At 41.4% G+C, this 18,720-nt stretch overlaps 1 protein-coding gene and 1 long non-coding RNA gene across 2 annotated transcripts in view; one reads left to right on the forward strand and one right to left on the reverse strand.

The window, feature by feature from the left end:
* Window positions 1–6,226, forward strand: part of nr2f5 (nuclear receptor subfamily 2, group F, member 5) — a 25,544-nt gene extending 19,318 nt beyond the window's left edge. The window contains exons 3-4 of the mRNA XM_085178310.1: window positions 608–854; window positions 4,756–6,226. Coding sequence (XP_085034436.1) covers window positions 608–854; window positions 4,756–5,075 — 567 coding nt within the window. The 3' untranslated portion in view covers window positions 5,076–6,226. The remainder of the gene's footprint in view (window positions 1–607; window positions 855–4,755) is intronic.
* The window catches only part of LOC146509074 (uncharacterized), a 17,335-nt gene extending 590 nt beyond the window's left edge, over window positions 1–16,745 (reverse strand). Inside the window, exons 1-2 of the long non-coding RNA XR_014876976.1 lie at window positions 15,885–16,745; window positions 1–4,179 (exon numbers count right to left, since the gene is read on the reverse strand). The exon at window positions 1–4,179 is cut by the window's left edge and continues 590 nt beyond it. This is a non-coding gene — a long non-coding RNA (uncharacterized LOC146509074). The remainder of the gene's footprint in view (window positions 4,180–15,884) is intronic.
* Between the last annotated feature and the right edge of the window lie 1,975 nt (window positions 16,746–18,720).

The raw sequence follows: 18,720 nt of genomic DNA on the forward strand, positions 1-18,720 counted from the left end.
GTTACATAAAAAAGTTTAATCCTCTTCTAACTGTCACAGTGGATGCTTTCTCACCCTCTTGTATCCTTTCCAATTTTTTAAAAGTAACAATAAACACCTCATCAGACTAGCTGTCTAATTTCTGACGGGTAGGCGTGTCGGGAATGTTCTGTCATTCCACCGTTTCTGTGCGCTTCCCTATTCTGTAGAGAATAGCTACCTGTTTGAATGAATGAAGCTCTTGTATGTAATTTGCATTAAGTATTGGATAATGTTACCAAATTCATATCATCTCCAGGTGATATGTGGTGGTTTAAATGACCGAATGTTAAATATACCCTGTGTCCTTCTTCGCTCAGGATTAATGTGTATGTGTTGCTCTCTGGTTACATGTCAGTGATGGGTGTAAATGCTGTCTGAAGCCTGCTGAACTCCATCTGGAGCCCACTCAAAGTGCTCAAACTCTGAGCTATTCTCAAAAGGGCTGCCACAGTTTTAGGCTTCAGACACATTTTGCCTTTATTCATTTTATATTTGCAACTAAAAGCAGAAAGGCCAAAGCCAAATTAGTCATCCACATGGGCAATCTGAACGAAAGTAATAATCACCCTATACCGCTTGTTTCCAGGTGGCTCTGCTGCGAATGTCATGGAGCGAACTCTTTGTGCTAAATGCTGCCCAGTGCTCCATGCCGCTTCACGTGGCTCCTCTGTTGGCGGCGGCCGGCCTGCACGCATCACCTATGTCAGCAGAGCGCGTTGTGGCCTTCATGGACCACATCCGAGTCTTCCAAGAGCAGGTGGAGAAGCTGAAGGCCCTGCAGGTCGACACGGCTGAATATTCTTGTCTCAAGTCCATTGTGCTCTTTACATCTGGTGAGTTTAAGTGAAAAAATGGGAAATAAGTAGACTTAAGTAAAGTAATATATTCTCTAGAAATGTAAAATCAGCTGGATTACCAAGTTGCCACTATTTCATATCATTGTGTGAGCTTTGTTTTTAGAGTACTGTTAATTTGGCACCGTTGAAAGCACCTCCGATCGTCCTTTAGATCAGCTGAGAGGGTATAAGACCGATGCCATCTGTGTCCTGTGAGTGTGTTTTGCTCAGGGAGGAATTAGCATCCTGCTAATCAGATTTCTACTGGCACGATAGCATTGTGTTTACTGAACATGTAAGCTTACAGTATCATGTTAACAACGTAACCTGAATCAGATGGCCAGTAGCGGGGTTATTACGCACATTTAAACACAGCCAAGGCAAACATTTGATCACGATGTTCTTAAGCAGAGAGAAAAACGACCATTGAAAAGAATAAAACGGCACATAAGGATTATATTTTTGTCATGACAACATAATAGTGGTGTAGATTAATTTAAATGACAACTACAAATCATTCAAATGCTGTGCAAAGGTGCTACCTATACCTGCTACCCATAGGTGATATAAAAAAATGCTCAGATTCATCCTAAAAGTTGCAAATACAAACTTTAAGAAAGAAACAAAAGGTTTGTTAACACAAACCCTTGTACGATATACACCTGAGGTGCATTTGAATGGAAACCAGTACTATGCCTGACTGAGAGGTGACCTCTAATGCTGCAGTAGATTGAGTCTCATTGGCTCCATATGTAAATGCTGCTGCTAGTCAGTCATGGTCTCTGCCCTCCATGAATTTGACTGTAATTTGATCACTTTGTCATACTGTAAAAGGCGGCTCTTGACCCCTGTGAGCTGCTCGTGCGTCACTTGAACCTCTTTGTTTCGCCGAACATAAGAATAAGCTTTCACTACGCACTATAAACTTTGCATTTGTGGGAACGACTCTTTGAAAAACAATTTATTTCTCAATTTACAGTAGCAAAAAGAATCTGTTTATATAAAGTTCAAGAAACAACAGATTCATTATATTGTATTGTTGCATGCCTACTATTTGGACCCAAATCCAGTGTTATAAACCCCTTATTATACACAGTACAGTACTCGACGACAAAGAAAATGCCTTTATGCTAGAATAGATTTGTCGGTTTGCATCCAAAGCTTAGAAAAACAGGCCTCTTGAGCCTCACAACCTTACATTATGTGGCAATATGTCCTCCCCACTGAGTGACAGAGAGAATTAAATCAAAATATAATAGTTTTACTTCTTGGCAAAACCCCTGGCATCTGCATTGTTTTGATCCCGCTTATACACAAAGCCTGTTGAGGTTTATCCCAGCAGTCACTGGGCTCCAGCGTCAGCCAAAATACTGTCACATCTGGGATATTTCAGAGAGAGATCATGCTTTGTGACCCAGGGGGAAATGGATGGTGAAGAAGCCAACACTGAGATGTCTCTCCTCTGTGTTATTTTACTGCTTTTCCCCCCCTTTCCCATCGTGCATGGCTTGTCAGATTCACTCTCTGCCTACTGAGCATCTTCACCAAGCTCCCTGTATGTAGGTAGCCAAGGATCCTCCTCTCCCTTCTTTTGCCTGTTTTCATCAGCCATCTCGCCTTCATGATCCCATCTATTATTAAAACCAGTCATCCACCCCTCCTCCCAACGCTCCCCAAACCCTAAACTCCAAGACCAGCCCAACCCAAGCCCCAGGACCCCTGCCCCCACCACAGGAGTTGAATTATGTATGGTGCATTTCAGTGAGAAGGAGGATTCGCCATGACCTACATAACCCCTATAGCCCTGAGCATCCCATGTGACCTCCCTATACGCGCAGAAGCACATGTATACACATTAAAAAGCTGCACATCTTGGCAAGACCCTCGAACAGGATATTGTATTTCTTTGTGAAATATTCACACTTGAATTCAAAATCCTGAATTTGACGTAAACATGTACACACCGTAAATAGACCTGTTAATAAATCTGACCCTTGCAGACCTGGTAGGATGACCTAACAAGCTCAGACAAACACCAATTGTCTCCCACCTCCCTCTGAGTCGTCTCCCACCACTCCCCCTGTGAAGCCCAGTCCGATCAAGCTACATCAGAGAGCGGGCATCTCAGTCCTGCCACCCTGATCCTTCACCCACAATGACCCGGTGAGTGCCCAAGGATTAGACAAAAGAACACGGCACTTGGCGTAGAAGGGCACCCACAGAGCTGTCGCTTCAGCACACGAAGTGGTTTCAGTCACACAGACAGCTTCGCTAATCCCGACTGGGCAGTGACTGCCTTGTCACGAAGGACTCTAAAAATGGTCGGGCTGACAAAAACGCAGTCCATCTGCCTCCCGAGTGGATGGAAATACAACCAAAGTGGGAACAATTATTCACCCGGAATGATGAGAATAGCGGCTGCTGGGCGGGTGGGGAGGGATTGACGTGCTTGATTAAAATATGAGGTGAATTAATTTTTTTTTTTTGTGGAACTGAGGCAGGGTTTTACACAGGGGACAGATCAAAGTGTGAGAAGACAAAGGAGACCTGTGATGCAGGATGACGGGTTAAAACTCACGGGCCAACGCCTTTTAACCGAAAGACTAAGCTGGAGAATAAATAACCCTCATCGAATACCTGCCTTCAATATGTGGGTTCACGCAGGGGGCAGGGTCAAAGAGCACTCCCGCTTCTCGTACAGTATGTGGCCGAGTACAGTAGAATGCGTCTTTGTTTTGAGTTTACACATCTCTGACCTGCTTTGCAAAATCCCCTGTGATCTCCGCTCCACACACAGGGTGTGAAAAGCACCGCGTGCTGCGTTACACACTCTTGGTTGTGCGAGACTCTCGCCAAGGTGGGGGCGAGAGGTAGAAGGAAAATGTCTCCCCAGCTGAGGAGAAAGTGAACACAGACCACAGGGATGGAAGTAGATCTCCGCTGTGACTACCTTGATTTTGTCAAGTTGTAGCCAGATTTCTCTGAAAGGAAAATGTCCTGTTACATCCTGGTTCTTTCTGGCAATGAATAAGTATTAGGTGAAGACACCACTCTGCCACATACTAAAAGGTTTTGTTAAAATCTTGCACAATTGAAGCTTCTTTCACTAAGAACAAACTTCATCCTATACCAAACGGTATTAGCCTAACATAACATAAATCCAGAACTAGGGATGCAACGATACCAATTTTTTCAAACCGATACGATACTGATACTTGGATCTGAGTACTTGCCGATACTGAGTACAAAAACCGATACTTCTACCACACACACACACTGCCCGTGGATTTTCTCTTGACATTTTTCATCGCTTTTCCAAAACCTGAGTTAAAGTTGGCTGTTCTGGTCCACACTGTTGACATTTTGTTTAGCCTAGCTACAGCAGCCTCCAGTTTCTCTTTTTTATCTGGAGCCGCCAGTCTCACTCGCCTAACCCTGTGCCTGTTTAGCGCGGGATGTCCCCCTAGTGGCCAATCTAAAAATATAGTTAAATAAGTTAGTATCGGTTCATGGTATCGGTTAACTTTTACGAGTATGAGTACACACACATTTTACAGTATCGGCCCCGATACCCGATACCAGTATCGGTATTGGTGCATCCCTATCCAGAACACTAGTAACCAAAATATGGCATGAGAAGTCATTTTTCTTATGCAGAACACTGGTTATTATTCCATGGCTAACACCTGATTTATCCTTCAACAGTAAGCTATAATGTAGCCGCAAACCCCTCTGACCCATCAGTCTAACCTAGCAAATGCAAAGCAGCCCACAACTACTCTGATTGGCCTAAAATTAAATGAAAGTCAGTGTGTCACAAAACAAGACTACTCTGTGCTAAAGTTGGATAAATGCTTATATCAGTTCTAAATCTTCACTTTGTATTCCTTTCTACTAGACGCCATGGGCTTGTCCGATGTCGCCCACGTGGAGAGCATCCAGGAGAAGTCTCAGTGTGCTCTGGAGGAGTATGTAAGAAACCAGTACCCCAGCCAGCCGAACCGCTTCGGACGCCTCCTCCTCCGCCTGCCGTCCCTGCGCATTGTCTCCTCTCCGGTCATCGAACAGCTGTTTTTTGTGCGCCTCGTTGGCAAGACTCCAATCGAGACGCTCCTCCGTGACATGCTGCTCTCAGGCTCCAGCTACAACTGGCCCTACATGCCCACAGTACAGCGAGAGCGACCGATCTCTCTCCACTACAATGAGAATGGGCCCTGAAGTGGAAGGACAGACCAAGGAGAAGCTACGGGGGAAATTAAGGTTGAAGGCTGACCTGACTGCTCATCAATCCATCTCTCCTTCCCTTCATTGTCTGCGTTCAACTTCTCAGCTTCCCAAGAAGAAGTATCTCCCTCACCATTCCGCTTTCAACACCGACATTGATACACCATCATCCCAGTTACACAAGCCAGGCTATCTTTCACTATCGCTAATACAGAGACTTTGTGGCCCGTTGCAGCTCCTCAGCCGAGTCTACATTTGAGATGTGGCGTGAGATGGACAGGTTGGTAGAATGGGTTATTGCGCAGTTCACCAGCAGGTCTGTTGGACTCACTTCAGATGTCATTCTCAAAAACCACGCAAACAATTCCGGCGAGCATTTGCTTCATTTTCGGTGATACGCCTACACATACGGAAACTGTGTGCTAGCATCTGCGTACGAGCACGGAGAATACTGAGCAAGGGCTTTACCAATGGGACAGCCAAGAGCACCAAGCCTGTTGTAAATACACCAATTTTTAAAAAGAGAAAACCAGAAGCCATTAAAAAAAAGACAAATGCCAAAATGTCTTGAACTTTTGCAGAGGATGTTTTATTGTGTGTTTGTATTAGAACTGTTTATATGGAGAGAAAACTCATGATTGTGTCCATATGTACAGTATATCATCGATTCATAGACATCTAAGGCATATTAGGGTTCAATCGGGGAAGCTCAGGTTCAGAGGGTGGGCAGACGGGCATGTCAATATCGGAACAAAAAAGACAAACCCAGCAAATTCTTCACTTATCAGCAGCCTGTGCCAAAGCTGACAAATCATACGGTTTGGAGTATTTTTGTGATAGTGTTGGCTATTAAAAGAAAAGTTTGGTTTGTCTATAATTTGACTTGTTGTGGGGTCTCAGGGGCGAGAAGGAGTTTGTAATGAATACAAATAAAAGCGTAGGCACTTGCATTGAAAAGTAGTCAGTTTGAATCTGCAGAATCACAGCACTGGTAGATTGTTTCTACCCTTACCCTATTTGACTGAAGTATATTTTTTCTTACTCAAAAGACCCATGGTGTTAACATCGGGGTGGCAAAGCTCATCCTCCTTATTGTTATTACTTTTTTTTTTTTAATAATAATTGTCAGTATTGGACCCTTTAGACAGGGGGTTGGGAGGGTGGGATGTGCTTTTACAAAACTAGCTGTACTTGCCTTAGAACAAAGATTTTGTCACTGAGCATTTATCTTATGACTGTGCCATAATCTCTCGTTACCTGTTATAACAGGTATTATGTCCTGTCAGGATTGGAAATGAGTTTGCATGAAGTTAAAATGTGATGTGCAACATGTCATTGAAGAGTCATGCACAATCCAAATATTTTAATTGAGTTAATGCAGAATCCTTTTCTGCTTTTTCTATATATATATATATATTAGGGGTGCAACGATACTCGTATCGATATTGAACCGTTCGATACAGTGCTTTCGGTTCGGTACGCATATGTATCGAACAATACAAATTTTAAATTTATTTTATCAACTTTCCTTCTGACGGTGCTGTCTGTGTTGAGCGCTCAGTGGATCTGCGCTGGACAGTGCAGCCTAGGCGGAGTAGTCGAACGCAGATTCACTGAGCGCAGGTCAAGCTAGCAAGATAGAAGCTAAGCTCTCGTTGCAACATGAATGCACGGGGCGATCTGCGGTAGCTCGTTAACGGAGATTTGCCGTGTTGTGGCATTAACGTCATTTCAGATTAACGCTGACAGCACTAGTGGGAACACGATGAATATGACTGCACATTTACTCCGACATCATCCTAGTGCAAAGACAAGTGGAAGCAGACAAAAACAACAAGCACGCATGCTACAAACTTTACCCGAGTCATTTAGACAGCTGTTAGCACATGATTCTCCTTATGGGGACCTGATATGTTTAATATGCTGCTGAGAATATAGCCCAGAAGAAGCGTATAGTATAGCTTTTATTTTGGAAAGAGCCATTTCTCTGTAATAAACTCTCTTTTCCAAAGATGAGTGATTTCTCGATCAGATAGATTTATTATTTTATTACTTTGTTGTTTCAGCAACATTAAATTTAAAAACTGTACTTTTGAGTTAAAATATATATTTTTAATTTTAATAAATTACAAATTAAAAAGGCATGAACATTTTTTTGTATTGAAAAAATATCAAACCGTGACACCAAAGTATCGAACCAAACCGAACCGTGAATTTTGTGTATCGTTGCACCCCTAATGTATATATATATATATATATATATATATATACACACATATATATACATAAACATGTACTTCCTGTGAGCCAAAAGCCCGGGCTTCAGACAGCTCAAAATGTTCAAATCACAAAGTCTTTTCCTCCTCTTCACTCTGTGATCAGTATATTTCTAATATGGTTATCTCTATTATGAGAACACAAGTCCTACACACCTGCTGTTCAAACCTTTGTTTATGAGGATCAGCCAATCAAAAGACTAAGGATTAACTGAGTGGCTGCACTGAGGCCCAATATAAGATGAACAAAGATTGCTCTGAGAAGGCACAACTGAACCATTTTGACATCTTTCGCACTTTCTGTTTTTAGACCTCATGCAAGCTCTTTCGATATCCTGGTGATATTGTTGTGTAGGGAAACCCCCTCAATTCATGTCATTCGAGCTTATCGTACCGATACCATAAAGTAATGTATCACTAACCTCTGAAAACCTCAGTCTATGTTACAATATTATCCCCAATGGACTTATGACTGTGACTTAGCTTAGGACTATTTTAAGTTGGTTTTTATTGTTTGACAACTTGTCTTGCATGTCCAGCACGGCACCCTACTGTCAACCACCAGTGTTGATACTGAAAAAGCCACCTTGGACTGTAGAAAGCTGTTTGTTGGTGGATAAATTGACAGAAAGTTTCTATGAATTGTTTTTATCCCCTCTACTTTTGTTTGGAAATATGGATTATCCGTTAATTAAAATAAAATTGTTTTGTTCACACTAACTTTTCTAATGTCTTTTACTATCATCTTAAAGTAAATGCATAAGAAAAAATGCAACCCATTCTGCATTAAGCTTTTTTTGTCCCCTGAGCTCTTCAAGTTTGAGGAACACGAGCTCCTACTAGTGCAATTTAACAGGAAATCTTACAAAGAAGTAAATATTAAAATATTTTAAACATTTTTTTAATTCCTTTGGGTCCTTTGGTGACCCCTCAGATATTATTTCTATGCAAAAAAATGAACTCAGAGGCAGATTTAATCTGTCATAATTCATAACATTTTGTTTGTAGACAATGTAATTTTCTAGTTGTCAAATGAAAAGAAATCCTAATGCGAGTAGATAAAAGCTTTAGAATATATCATAATTATCTTGGCACTGTGGCTCTTAGGTAGAGACCTGCAGAAAATAAATCTTAGCTTATTAGTGATTGGATATTTCTTGCCCAAACCTTACATCTTCATTGTTTCAGGGTAAAATAAGTCACTTGGTTGAGCAGATGACCCATGAGCTGTAAAGCTGCAGGTCATTCTGCCTTGTGCAACCATCTTTGCTCTCCAATGCCCCTGCCAAATAGAGGCTGAAAAGAGCTTTTATCTATCCATATCTCATCAAAGCAGCAGGACATTACCACTCCTATGGAAAAAAACCAAAGAATTAAATGTTCACATTGTCTATGCATAGACAATGCAACATGGGAAAGCCTTTTATTTGCATGTAATCAAATAAGTTTCACCTGTTTTACAAAGCTGCAAGACCATCATATATCTGCCTCATATAACTGAGCTGACAGATACTGTCTTCATATCAAAGATGGGAAATTGTCAGTTTTATGCATCTAATGTATCTAAATCAGGGGTGTCAAACTCAAATACACAGTGGGCCAAAATTCAAAACTGGAACAAAATCGCAGGCTAACGTTAATATTTATTGAAATATATTTATTCCTCTAGATATAAGAATTAATATTTTCTTATGGACTCAAACACGTTTTGCTGAAAAACTGAATATGGAACAAGCAAAGCTTAATATTAAACAATATATATATTAGCTGTATAATACCAGTAGGTCAGCTCTAATAGTAATTTTGTATGGCTTCGTGGGCCAAATGTAATTAGGCTGCGGGCCAAATTTGGCCCGCGGGCCAGAGTTTGACACCTATGATCTAAACTGACCATGTTAATGTTTGATCTTACTTAACTGATTTTTTTGGAGCTAAAAGCAACAAGAAGATGAATACCAAATAATCCATTACGCTAGTAAGCCTGACATAATTACCTGCTAATTAGTGCTAAGAACAAAATAATAAAATCCTAGAATTTCACCAAAGCAGAAGAGCGAGGTTATTAGATGTGTTGCTGTACAGGTAAGTGTGCAGCGAGTCATTGTTTGTTAAAAACTCAGCGAAGAAGTCCAGGACCAATTAGCACAGGTAAAGCCATTAGAGAGCTACCAGCTTCAATCACCTGTCAGTCAAATCAGTGAAACCTTTGGTAAAGAAACTTTTATAAAACATAAAATATTTTAAGCACGCAAAGATTTAATTTGCCAGTTGTTATGAAATGTACACTAGAAAGCAAATTTATTTCTGATGTGACAGAATGAGCATTTCAACATGAGAGTCCATGAAAATAAACTCTTTTTAAGCCATCTGCTAGCAGACATTTGAGTCAACTTCAGGTTTTGGAATTTCCAGGTGGGTTCATTTTTTTCATAAACAGATGAACTGATGCTTTAAAAGCTCTGTTCTTTATTTTATTTATAATGCTTGGCCCATGTCTTGTACAATCCAGACACAAATGGTAATCTTTTGATTCTAACACATCCATATGCTGACTTTGCATTATATCCTACCATAGCAAAAGATCAGAACACACACAAATAAAACATTATCTGTCACCTCAAAGAATTTAGGGTAAATCCATTAACTGGTCAATTATACATAAAATACTTTGATTCAAGGAGGGAAAGAGACACCAATCAATACTGTGGATCAATCTGTGATTTTAAAATAAATAGGGGATTTTGTGTGCTCGCGTTAGGAAGCAGCTCAAATGTTGATAGAGGCCTGGTTGATGCATGACAGAAAGCAAACAAAAACTGTGACCCAGAGCACACATGGTCTTTGACCTTTGGGTTCAAGGTGTGTCACCAGGTGTATGCACGTGTGTGGCTGCACATGTGCTCAGGTTTGAGCTGCCGGTCAGCTCTCAGTGTTCACATCAGACAAAGAGGAGAGAAAAGAAAAATAGAGCAAAAACGACTTGTAACTTTAACATGTCAAGTTCTCGTCTTCCCACCGCAAAAACACAAGGGCTCACACAAAACACACTCCCCCACATGGTAACCTCGTGCCCTTTACACCCAACCTCCCCTCCTCCACCTCCCTCTTCAATCCTTCAATCTCCGCCCTCTACCCTAACCACCCGCCGCCATCTCACCTCCCGCCCCAACCCGTGTGTGTGCGTTTGTGTGTGTGTGTATGGAGAGTAGCCGATTGACTTATGCCTTCATTTCAGAGCTGTCACTCCTGGCCAAACACCATGACCCTTCAACCTCCATTTTGGAGCTGCACGTTTTTTTTCGTTCCCTCACCATATGAATATAAAAAACACATGTGGCCAAAAGGTGTGTGTGTATGTGTGAATGTTTATGTGCACAGGTAAATCAAACTGACAGAGCTCCTTTGAATGGCAGGAGCTGAATTACTTTTGCACTTCAATTTTGCACACCTGCCATTTATGGCAAACACTAGGCCCAGCATAAACCATAAAAGCAAAATACGTTGCTTCAAGATACAAATCAGAGCCAGTAAATATCACAACCTCCAGAGCCAGCTGCAGCAATTACAGTCCTTTTTTTTTACTCTGAAGTTAAATTACTTGGGATATTAGAAATTTCTGAATACCACAGTTGGTCTACTTTATAGGCTAATATGTAAAGACTTAGTTTTTCCTTTGAACAGAACAGCTGAAAATATTCTATAAACAGTTTGTGTCCCTTTTAGCACAGTACATTCATGTAGTGCACTACGTGTAGTAGTGACTAATGTGTGAATTTTTGGAAAGAAAGCGTTGCTCAGTTTGAATCCTACCAGATATGACAGTTGCAGTGTTAGATTGCAGCTGCTGAACATTTGCAACTTGCAACTAGCTAACATCATCACTTCTACTAGGTTAAAATTGGTTAGTGGTCCCTTCTTTTGCACTGCGAAGCCCAGATGGAACTCAGTGAGGTTAACAACGTTATACTATGAGCAGTGTTGGGAAGGTTACTTTTAAAATGTATTCCATTACAGAATACAGAATACATGCCCCAAAATGTATTCTGTAACGTATTCCGTTACGTTACTCAATGAGAGTAACGTATTCTGAATACTTTGGATTACTTAACATATTATCATGCTGTTTACAACTACATGAATGTACTATTGCTGTGATTTATTACTGTTACTGAAGGTCCGCGGCTCCGAACCGTAGTAAAGGGACCTCTGGCTAATACGGTGGGTTCTGTGTCGGCTCGTAGCCGAAAACTAGCTTTACTTTGTTGTCTGGGAAAGACTGCTCCAACGGAACTTATCGTTTTTGGAGGAAAACACGAACACGGTGTACAGTCGAGTCTTAATAGCTTACTTACAACTGGGCTCGTCAGGCTCTCTTCTTGGCTGCAGTGGTTATTATTATATTTACATGCTTCCAGCTCCCGTTTTTGCTCGATGACAGCTCGTACTTTTCCTTTTTCTCCCTCCCTCGCTCACAGACACATAACGTGTATGGCAGTCCATTCTCCCTGCAGCACGGACTACACTGCCTATGATGCTACATTCTTTAGAGCTATACCTGTAGCATTCTGCCTATTAGCTTAGCACAACAACAACAAAAAGGCCTCTCTCACCCAGGAAACACGCAGAGAGAGAGCGGCACCCTGTAACCATGGCAACCGTAACGCTGCCGCCTGGAACAACAGAACGTAGCTGTCAAACAAAACCCAAACAGGCCTGACCCGCCACAATATGAAACAGGGAAGTACCGCCGTGTAATCCATTTATTTCAACAAAGTAACTGTATTCTAAATACCACCTTTTTAAACGGTAACTGTAACGGAATACAGTTACTCATATTTTGTATTTTAAATACGTAACGGCGGTACATGTATTCCGTTACTCCCCAACACTGACTATGAGTGCACATGCAGGTACTTATAGTGCACTTTATGTACAATAGCCTTGGTTGGCAGCACGAAAAAAACAACATTAAAAATTGATGAAGCTTCTGCATGTAGAATTAAAGCACCTTCAAATGACTGTTGTGAAAAGTTTTTCACAGAACTCTTCTGCAGCCCTGTGAAAAACTAAGTACGTGAGGGTAAGTAGCAGCCAGGCACTGACAATCAAAGCATTTGATCAACTGATCATCAACAAGTTATAAGAATAGAATTTTGTGAGTGCACTCGTCTGGAGCATTTACATGGGTGTTAACACAATACCACAAAAACCTAAGAGCTATATCTCAGACTCTACTTGAGTTAAAATTGTAAGTGTTAAAGTTCATGACTGCACAATCAGGAAAGGATGGAACAAGAAGAATTCTCCTTGTAAGTAAGAAGGCTGACCAGGAGGACGCCTCTTCTCTTGAACATGGCAGCATGGTGTAGATTTGCAAATTAACCACAAGACCTGTGGAGTAATGTCTTTTGGACAGATGAGACAAAAGTGGTGATGTTTGGTCATAATGCACAGTGCCATTGTTGGCGAAAATCAATCACAACACATCAGCACCTCTAGCACAAACACCTCACACAACCTTCAAGCACGGAGGTGGAATGGTGGTGATTTTGGCTTGTTTTGCAGCCACAAGTCCTGGGCACCTTACAGCCATTGAGTCAACCACGAATTCATCTGTATACCAACGTTTTCTGGATTCAAATGTTAGGCCATAGGTCCAACAGTTAAAGTTGACCTAAATATTAGAAGCAACAGAATCAAGGTGTTGTTATGATGCAGTCAAGGTCCAGACCAAATTGATTGAAATGTTGTGATGGCACATCATTGGAGCAGTGCATACAGAAAATGAATAGTTCAACTTATTGCTGCTGAAGCTGGCTCTAAAGAGGTTTAAATTTGCAAGATAAACATAAACCAGTGGGTCATCTCATCGTGTTTACATCCATCTTTCATGTGCAGTCTATAACACACACATGGCTATGGATGCAAGCATGTGTTTTGAGACACGGCTAGTCACTAATTGACTAATTTAAACAGTTTTTTAGGGGGACTATTCAGCGTTAATCTGGTATTTGTTTCACTTATTTTCTGTGGTTTCTCTTTTCAAAACATCTTTATTATATCAACCAATTATTTAATTGTATAACCTTTTAACTTCACCTAAAACCAAGTGAGAGTCAATTCAGTGTCAGCGCCACACTATATTTACATTCACACATACACAGAAACAATGTATCCATCTGACTTGTCTGTAGGTAAGTGGCCACACCAATCAGGTCCCAGCCAGAGGTCGACATGACAAACACAATAAGGCAGCAGATTCATCACCCTGCGCGCTCTGACAGTAATTGTCCTGTGTCCATGTCACGGTTCCACCTTGTTAAAAATACTAGGGATGCTCCTTTGACAGAGATGACATCGGCCCCAGTCACATACATTTAAGCCAGACACCTTCGCCATTTGTTATGACACACTTTCAATTTAACAAAAGGGCCCCACCGAAGATGAACGGTGCCCTACGTGGGAGGAGAAAGGCCGATGAATATAGGGCAGTGTGTGTGTGTGTGTGTAATTTAGTCTTTGGTAGATGAGGTGAGACATCTGGAGGGATTTTGTTTAATAAAAAGGCACATTTCGTCTTGTTGCTAAATGTGAATGTTAGCAGCACAAGGGCAAGCCAGACGTCCATCTCTGGAGAATACGGCGGTGCAGATCGATAGGTGGGATGTCAGATTGAATTGAGGTCACTCTTTGTCTCCCCAAAGAGGTGCCACTTACTGGCAAAATAAAGCGGGTATTAAGTTAAGAGTGTGGGGGGCGGTGGGAGTGGTCGACTCGTATCTGTGACCCCTCTCTTGTCGGCGTGGTGAGGCTTTTTGTGCCGCAACATGTTCATTCTCTGTTGTCTGGAGGGAAGGTGAACATTTGACACGGAGAGAGTCTATTCTTTGAGGGATCAATAACCTGATGGATGCGGTGCGACTGCTGTTCCTCAGTTAGACCCGCCACCATAGTCGACCTTAAAATGTTGACTCTTTTATTTTGCACATTTTTAGATTGAGTAATGTGGTGGACTGGTGGTGTGAGGCACTGCAGTCTGGGGCTTTATTGATTAGTCAGTGGAGCAATCATTTGTTTGTCTGAAACCATTTCTAATGTGTGTTTTAGTTATGTTAAGACGCCTACAATTAAAATACTAAAAGTTTGTTGTTTTCTTCTGCTACTCATTGCTACAATAGCTATGGGTTTTTATGACTGCCCAGACAGTATAAATCAGTGTAAGGACTGGCTGAGTGGTGGAGGACACACACTTGGAGGCAGAAATGATCTTCGACTTGATTTATTTACAACTCTTACCAGACAAACAAAGCCATTCAGGGTGATTTTAAAAGAAAAAAAAAAATAGAAAAGCTGAAAAGAACAGAAGAAAATGAGCAATCAGACAAAAGAAAATCTAGACTTTGCCCATTGGATCTATCTTAAACTGTGTAGAAAATTGAATATAGACCCATTGAATCCAACTATTGTATGCTGAAGTCCCTTTGTAAAGAATGCTAATATTGGAAACCTGGCATGTTGAAAGAGAAGTGACACTTCCTGAGAAACCAGGGGACGCTACACACTCATATGGATGTGACCTGTTAGCTCAATCATGTTATATTCAGTAATACTTTAAACTGGTAACTGATCCAACAAATTCATCAGTAAACTCAGTTGCACAGGCCTAGAGACCAGTCAGTGACACCCTGGACAACCTTTGGTGAGATGTTGCAAAGGTTTCTGTATATTTGTGAGTGAAATCGGGTGCAAATAGGGTGCTGCACTAAATAACTTGTTGTGATTGTTTGATTACTAGCAGATTGTTGTGGTTAGGGATGCAACGATACCAATTTTTTCAAACCGATACAATACCGATACTTGGATCTGAGTACTTGCCGATACAGAGTACAAAAACCGATACTTCTACCACACACACACACACAAATGCAATGAATTGGAAGACAGGTTTTATTTTATTCTCTGCCGATAATAAATAATATCTTAATAAAAATGACCACAAAAAAATTTCAAGTGAAAAATAAGCACTTCTGTTAAATTATTGCAGAGTCTCCACATTGTAATTTAACAAAATATCACTGAACTATTGGCACTGTCTCGAGCTTTCAGAATAATAAATAAACACTTCTGTTTGGAATAAAATAAATACAAATTAGGTTTGAGAATAAAAGAAACTTAAATTATTGCAGTGTCCATAATGTAAACAAACAAACAAAATAACAAAAGTATTTGGCATTGACGAACTCCTCATCTGCCTGTGGATCATCAGTCCACTGTGCCGTTAAACCGAGGACTGACATCGCGCACACACTGCTTGTCTTTACCTCTTTAGAAAGTTTCGGCACCATTATCTCCCTGATGTATGGGCGGTTGGGAATTTCATATCTCAGCTCGAGTATGCTGAGAAGAATCCTACGTTTTCCACGACTGGCATTGGCTGGTCATCCAGAGCGATAAAATGAGTCAGAGCCTCTGTTATTTTAACTGCCCGTGGATTTTCTCGTGATATTTTTCATCGCTTTTCCAAAACCTGAGTTAAAGTTGGCTGTTCCACACTGCTGACATTTTGCTTAGCCTAGCTACAGCAGCCTCCAGTTTCTCTTTTTTATCTGGAGCCGCCAGTCTCACTCGCCTAACCCTGTGCCTGTTTAGCGCGGGATGTCCCCCTAGTGGCCAATCTAAAAAACGACAACAAAAATGACAAGCCACCCTCTGATTAATGAAATAAGTTAGTATCGGTTCATGGTATCGGTTAACTTTTACGAGTATGAGTACACACACATTTTACCAGTATCGCTATCGGTGCATCCCTAGTTGTGGTCATTGAAAGTAATCCTTGTGCACCTTGTAGTTCTGGTGTGGTTAAGGGAAGATAGCATCTGGGAAGGTATCTGGCATAAAATGTTTGCCAAAGCAAATATATGAATTACCACAAAAGTTCATACCATCGGTCAGGGTTTCAGGTTAACAACAACAGCCTCAGGTGTTGTTCGCCAACAGGATGCTGGTGGAAACTGTGCTACTGTTGGCCAAAAAGGGGGAGGGATACGAGGAGGCAGTGAGAAAGTAGAAAAGGAAGAAATGCGTTGATTAGAGGAGGGAATTAAAATGTAGGAACCATGACTGCCATAGTGAGAGAGATGACTAATATAATGGAACGTGGGGCAGGTATGGTGTTAAGGAGGGAAATGTGGACGAACAGTCAGAGGTGGAGTTTGCTAAAAGAATGGAAATGGCTGTGGTAAACACATATTTCAAGAAGAGGAAGGAACATAGAGTAACGTGTAAGAGTGAAGAAAGGTAATCACAGCTGGGACTACCTACTATGCAGAAGGTGCAATCTGAAAAAGATTGCAAGGTGGTGTCAGGGGAGAGCGTAGCTATGCACCATCACACGGTAGGCTGTAGGATGGCTTTTGAAATAATGACATGGAAGCGAATGAAGCAATAAGCAAGGATAAAATGGTGGAAGTTGAAGAGAGATGAATGTTGTTCAAATTTCAGGGAGGAATTGAGACAGGCTTTAGGTGTTAGGCAAGTGTTACCAGACGACTGAGAAAGTACACCTGTGTTGGTGAGGGAACCTGCCCACAAGGTATTTGGTGCATCCTCTGGAAAAAGGAAAGAAGACAAGGTGACTTGTACAAGAAGTACAAGAAGGTATTCAAAGGAAGAAGTAAAAAATTTAAAAAGTGGTATATTCAGGGAGAACAAGAAAGTAGACAGGATTACTGGGACACCAGGCAACTAGCAAAAAAGAGAAAGGTGGTATATGTGACACTGGCCACTATGTATCAATTGGCTAGACAGACGGAGAGATGGAGTTGGAAAGGATGTTAGAGTGATTAAGGATAGATATGGAAATGTACGAGCAAGTGAGGAGAGTGTGCTGAGAATGGGGAAGGAATACCTCGAGGAGCTCATCAATGAAAAAAAAATGACAGCACGAGGAGGACGTGTGGAGGACACTTACTGAATAAGGAAATGCAGACGATAAGTAAGGAGGAAGCGAGGACGGCTCTGAAGCAGCTATGACATACCTGTGCAGTAGGGGTGCAACGATACACAAAATTCACGGTTCGGTTCGGTTCGATACTTTGGTGTCACGGTTCGATATTTTTTCGATACAAAAAAAATGTTCATGCCTTTTTAATTTGTCATTTATTAAAATTATAAATATATATTTTAACTCAAAAGTACAGTTTTTAAATTTAATGTTGCTGAAACAACAACGTAATAAAAAAAAAATTAATATCTGATTGAGGAATCACTCATCTTTGGAAAAGAGAGTTTATTACAGAGAAATGTCTCTTTCCAAAGTAAAAGCTATACTATACGCTTCTTCTGGGCTATATTCTCAGCAGCATGTTAAACATATCAGGTCCCCATAAGGAGAATCATGTGCTAACGGCTGTCTAAATGACTCGGGTAAAGTTTGTAGCATGCGTGCTTGTTGTTTTTGTCTGCTTCCACTTGTCTTTGCACTTGGATGATGTCGGAGTAAATGTGCAGTCATATTCATTGTGTTCCCACTAGTGCTGTCAGCGTTCATCTGAAATGACGTTAACGCCACAACGCGGCAAATGCGTGGGGCTGGACGGCCAACACGTTAACGAGCTAACCTGCTAACACACTAGTTCCCACCAATGTAATTGAGCATTGCTGGCACATCCAACATACTGTTTTACTTTAGTCCATGACGCGCTTACCTTCAGGGTCATACGTCACATGAAAACCAAAATAGTTCCAAACGCCAGATCTGAATGAGGGTGGGGGAGGTTCAATTTGCCATGTTGCAACGAGCTTAGCTTCTGTCTCGCTAGCTTGCCCTGCGCTCATTGAATCTGCGTTCGACTACTCCGCCTAGGCTGCACTGTCGAGCGCAGATTCACTGAGCGCTCAACACAGACAGCACGGTCAGAAGGAAAGTTGATAAAATAAATTTTGTATTGTTCGATACATATGCGTACCGAACCGAAAGCACTGTATCGAACGGTTCAATATCGATACGAGTATCGTTGCACCCCTACTGTACAGGTATGGGGATACCTAGGTGAGAGCAGTGGATGTTTTAACCAGGTCGGTTAACACAATCATGGATCGTGAATAGAGAACACGCGTACTGGATTTTCAAGAATGAGTGTGACGTGCAGAGCTGTACACTACACAGGGATAAAGTTAATGAGCCGTACCATGACGATGTGCGAAAGAGTTGTTGAGTATTTTGGAGAGAAAGTTAGAAAGATGAAGCTGGGATGGTTTGGATATGTGCGGAGGAGAGACAGTGGATATATTGGATGAAGGATGTGGAACTTGGAGCTGTCAGGCAGAAGGAAAAAAGAGAAAGAAAAGTTTCATTGATGTAG

This window comes from Neolamprologus multifasciatus, chromosome 11 (genome assembly GCF_963576455.1).
Source record: "Neolamprologus multifasciatus chromosome 11, fNeoMul1.2, whole genome shotgun sequence".
In the NCBI taxonomy this organism is placed as follows: domain Eukaryota; kingdom Metazoa; phylum Chordata; class Actinopteri; order Cichliformes; family Cichlidae; genus Neolamprologus; species Neolamprologus multifasciatus.